This window comes from Malania oleifera, chromosome 6 (assembly GCF_029873635.1).
Source record: "Malania oleifera isolate guangnan ecotype guangnan chromosome 6, ASM2987363v1, whole genome shotgun sequence".
Taxonomy (NCBI): domain Eukaryota; kingdom Viridiplantae; phylum Streptophyta; class Magnoliopsida; order Santalales; family Ximeniaceae; genus Malania; species Malania oleifera.
In genome coordinates this window covers 26146061-26151239 of record NC_080422.1, presented here as the reverse complement: position 1 = coordinate 26151239, position 5179 = coordinate 26146061, and the positions used below count along the sequence as shown (strand labels likewise).

The 5179-nt window shown below is 31.1% G+C and overlaps 1 protein-coding gene across 1 annotated transcript in view; it reads right to left on the bottom strand.

Annotated features, from left to right (window-relative positions):
- Positions 1 to 3049: 3049 nt before the first annotated feature.
- LOC131157630 (signal recognition particle subunit SRP54 2) overlaps positions 3050 to 5179 on the bottom strand; it is a 37470-nt gene continuing 35340 nt past the window's right edge. The window contains exons 8-9 of the mRNA XM_058111931.1: positions 3848 to 3962; positions 3050 to 3673 (exon numbers count right to left, since the gene is read on the bottom strand). Coding sequence (XP_057967914.1) covers positions 3345 to 3673; positions 3848 to 3962 — 444 coding nt within the window. The 3' untranslated portion in view covers positions 3050 to 3344. The remainder of the gene's footprint in view (positions 3674 to 3847; positions 3963 to 5179) is intronic.

Here is a 5179-nt window from a genome sequence, read left to right as displayed (position 1 = left end):
TGCTTTTTCTTTTTCCTTGGGCAAATGTTTTCCTTTTCTATTTTAATATGTTTAGCTCACACTAAATTTGTTAAATGGGTGGGTATGGATTAATATGGGATATGGTCAAATTAGGTTGGCATATTTACGATTCGTTTACCTATTTATAATCCATTTATATAAAATATTTGATTCATAAGCATACGGAATTTATTATTGAATATCGGATAAAACTTATAACTATGTTAAAATACTATCATTGTTTTGTCTTTCTGTCATTTTACTCGATTAAAAAATATGTACTAAATTACATGCATGCATGTATATGACAGAAATATTTAAACTAAACCAATTACATGCATGCGTAATTAATTATATAGTGTAATTTCAAAGGTACTTGTAGTCAATAATGTGATTATGTACATATTTATATAATTATGGGCATATCTTAATTAACAAATTACGTACATGTGCATGCATATTTAATTGTGTACATTTATAATGTCATAATTACATACACAAGTAAAAGTAAGTATAATTACATAATTACTTGCATATTTGAATCAAATTATCAATATATATAAAATTATGAAAATAGATATTCGAACTATAGAATTAACACAATTATGAATATTAATGTCAAATTATATGTTACCAGTACTATAACTATATATATAATTATGGAAATATCTAAACTAAACCAATTACATATTAGGTATATATATAATTGCATCATTATGTATATATTGGCGAAGAAATGTTTACAATTATAAAATTATATCTATATATTTTCAAATTATAATATTGACTATACAGTTGTGTTTAATTTCAAATGATATATGTAATCAATACTAAAATTATATATTTACATAATTATGAACATATCTAAATGGAGCCAATTACATGATTATGTGCATGCATGTTTATCAATTAGTTTAGAAATATGAACCAAACCAATTATGTACATATATAATTGTGTAGTTAATTATGTACATATTTATGTCCATAATTACAAAATTATGTATATAGATTTTCAGATAGTACTATTAACTATGTAATAATGTATGTAGTTTAATTTCAAATGATATGTGTAATTGATACTATAATTATAATGATTTACATTGCTACAAATAAATCTAAATCAAACAAATTATTTAATTATGTACATGCATGCATATTAGGTGGTTTAAATAATCAAACCAAACCAATTATTTACATGTATAATTGTGTAATTACGTACAGTTTGAATTGAATTGCCCAATGTCACAAAATTAGGTACAAAATTTTTTCAAATTATAGTATTAATAAAGTAATTAAGTTATTTACTTTCAAATGATAGGTATAATTAATACTATAATTGCATAACTACATAATTATAGACATATCTAAACTGAACCATGTAATTACGTGCATGCTTATTGCATACATTTATAATTGTGTAATTGGTGATATATTTATACGAATTGTTCATAATTACAAAATTGTGTACATAAATTTTTTGAATAGCTGTATTAATTAATTATGTAGTTTAATTTTAAATGATAGGTGTATCAACAATTAATATAATTGCATTCATATAAAATTATGAATACATCTAATATGCAAAGTACTACATGCATGCATATATATTGGTTTTAAAAATAAAATTAAATCAAATTATGTATGATATAATTACATAATTATATATACATTTTTGAATTAAAATATTGATGAAGTAATTATATAATTTGATTACAAATGATAAGTACAAATAGTACTATAATCACATACCTACATAATTACGAGCACATCTAAACCAAACAAATTATGCAATTACGAATACACATGCATATTAATTAGTTTGAAAATCAAGTAAAATTATGTATATAATTATATAAATATTCTAACCGAATAACACTAAATTATTTGCACACATAGAAATTCAAATTATAATATTAGTTACTCATAGTATATTCTTAAATGTAATAAATTAAATAGAGTAATTATTATAATTAATAAGGTTGAAAATTTAAATGAATGGATAGGTTAAACAGGTACATCCATCCAACACATTTAATAACTAGATTTAAATGGGTAACCCATTTATGACCCATATTATATGGGTGTATCCTAATACTTTTATTTATACGAGTCTGGATGGGTAAAGGAGTATGGATGATAATTGCTACCACTGGCTTATACCATCTGTGACCCTTGACAAATCGGCACCTAGTATAGTTTTGAATTTTTAATTTTTTTATGAAATGAGATGAAACAATATTGCTTTTTAAATTTTATTTTCATTTGTTAAACAACCAATGATGCTAGCATAAGGTATAAAGAAATGTGATATTTATGTTTAATCCTTTGCTGCGTCGTCTAAAATAAAAGCCCTTCTGATGTTACTCTGCTTGCATATTGTTATTTTGTATTTAAACCCTTCCGAAGTTGGGTTATCTCTAAAGTTGACAAGTGTTATTATTCTTACTAGGAAAAATATTATATTTATTTATATTTGCTTCCCTTCATATTGTATATTAGTTCTTAAAAATCTACATGGCTGCAGGTTACTTTTTTATATGTTATAAATGGTATCTCATATCCAAGAGATTAGGAGCAATTTTGTTTTCTAGGATGCAGCTTGGGTTCCCATAATTTGCTCTCGTAAATTAAATGTTGTGCATGAGTTATTTAGGCTTCATTCGTTAAAATATACTCAAAAGAAGAAATATTTCCGAATTATTTTGAATTCAAACATTTATCTTAGTAAGTTATTAGACATAAGGGGGACTATTTAGGTCTGAAACTTGAGTTCTCCAAGGGCACAACGCTGCAGTGTCGCGGACATCTTGACAGTATACTAATGACTACAAAATAAAATGGGGAGCACAAACAAAACCCTAAACCCCAGAGAGGGAGAGAGGCATTCCACTCTTATTTCTGCACCTAAATCAGTTTTTCCTGTTGGGGCATATAAAGTTCAAGTCTATGCAAGGCTGAGTCTTATGTTACCAAATAGGGCACTATAAGCATCATACTCCCAGTCAATTATTTTACCCATTCCACACAATATGCCTGCTCCTGCAACTCATGAAAAATAAATGATCTTTCACTCCATATCTAAAACTCTAACATCAAAATCCACAATTTGTTCCACGCATAATTCTCTCAATTGAATACGTACAATTTTTTTCATATAAAAAAACTACAACCAGCCTATAATGTTACAAGATCGGGAATGCATGCCCCTCTTAAGAACCAACCCCAGCAGAGCAGCTGGTTAAATTAGCCCAACTCCAGAAGCTTGGATGAATTATCATCCTGCCATGACAGGGTTACATGATTTGGTCAAGAATTTGAACTTCGCAGCAGCAGCCATCCAGAAACTACTTGTCGCCACCTCCAAACATTCCCATCATGTCTTTGGCAGAGCCCATCTGTTTCATTAAGTTTTGTAAACCACCCATGCCACCGATCTGCTTCAGCATCTGTGGAGGCAGAACTTTACTCATATGCTGAGCATTCATATTGCATGATAGAGCACTCATTTCGCCCTTCTTCGGAATCTTCAACCCCTTCATCTTGCTCCAAATCTTTGCAAGGCGCTTGTACTCTTCCATCATCTCCATTACATCTCTAATATGATGGCCCGATCCCCATGCTATTTGCATCATACGTGATTCATTCATGAGCTTTGGTTTGGAACTATCCAACTCTGCAACATATTAGCAAAGCTATTGAGTAATGGAACATCGCATTTTGGTTAAGCTGCAAGTAATTCCCCAGTAGTGTGGCTAAGTATGCAGGAAGTACAGGAAATAACATTCAACTATTGAGTAATGAAACATTGTATTTTAGTTAAGTTGGAAGTAGTTCCCCAGTGACATGCCTTCATTTGTCATTGAATCCATCATGGTCATGTATCGCTTGATCTTTTCCTGACTTTCCTTCTCACGACCTTTAGGCATCAACTCTGCACTGAATCCTGGAAGCATTGAAAATACCTACATAGGAACAACAAAGTAAATTAGTAAATGAAAAAAATTGAGCCCCTCCACATGTACGTACACTCGCATGAGAGAGAGAGAGAGAGAGAGAGAGAGAGAGAGAGGAATATCCAAAAAGAGTGTATATCTATCAAAAAATAGATAAAAAGCAACTCAAAAACAGGCCATTTAGAAATTCCAAGGCACAAAGAATAAGAGAAGAAATAATATTTCTTTTTTGACTCCAGCCAGCTCATAACCAAAGTTGAGATCCCCCATCTATTCAAACCCCTACAGCAAGTGCATGAGCTCCAGTATTAGATCATGGTTTGCTTGAGATTATTGCAATTGAAGTATCAAACAATAATTAGAAGACAAACAACTGGACATGCTATCTAGATTTTCTTTTTTCTTTTTCCCTTTTTTGTGCTGACCCAGAACTCCAATGTGGACGAGCACTTTGGACCCCCAGACAGCACCAAACCAGGGTATGTGACCACCACTACAGCACCTTCCTAATAAATCAAGGACTGGCCTTTGTGCGGACATGTTATCTAGACATTAAGTATAAAGGAGGGAGAATGTTTTTCAGAAGTATACCATATATTCGGCCAATACAGCAGGAACAAGAGCTCAAGTACTTAAAACCAAGAAGATAAAAGCAATAAAACTTTTTTAAGCCATATATTGACCTCGTAAATTGAGGGAAGCAAAAAGGCTAGGAATTTTACACCCCATATATACAGTCCATACAACAAATAGAGGATTACTATGGCTACTTATGACATGTCCTTTTGTAAGGAGCTTTTATAAAGTAATCAGAGTTTAAATTGCTTATAATGTGCAGCACTATCAATCTTACTCTGCTCAAAACTCCAGCAGGCAAGAGCTGGTTTTGTGCCCTCTCAATTTTAATGTTTGCAGCTGTGTAAACTTACTGCCTGGCATAACTTGAGCCAACCAGCTCGGCCAGCTGCACCAATTGAATCAACCAAATGCCTAATCTAAATAATACTTGATGAATACCAAGATACACTGCAAGTTGGTCTACCTCATCATTAATGCCATCCCTTGGGCTTGCATACAAAAATTTATCAATTCCCATCATATCCCCTTTATGAGGCAGACATAATCCGAAAAATAAGAACCAATCTACTGCTCATGAATAATCAACAGACATAACTGCCTTTATGCTAACCCTAAACATCCTATATCATAATTGCATGTGCCCACCT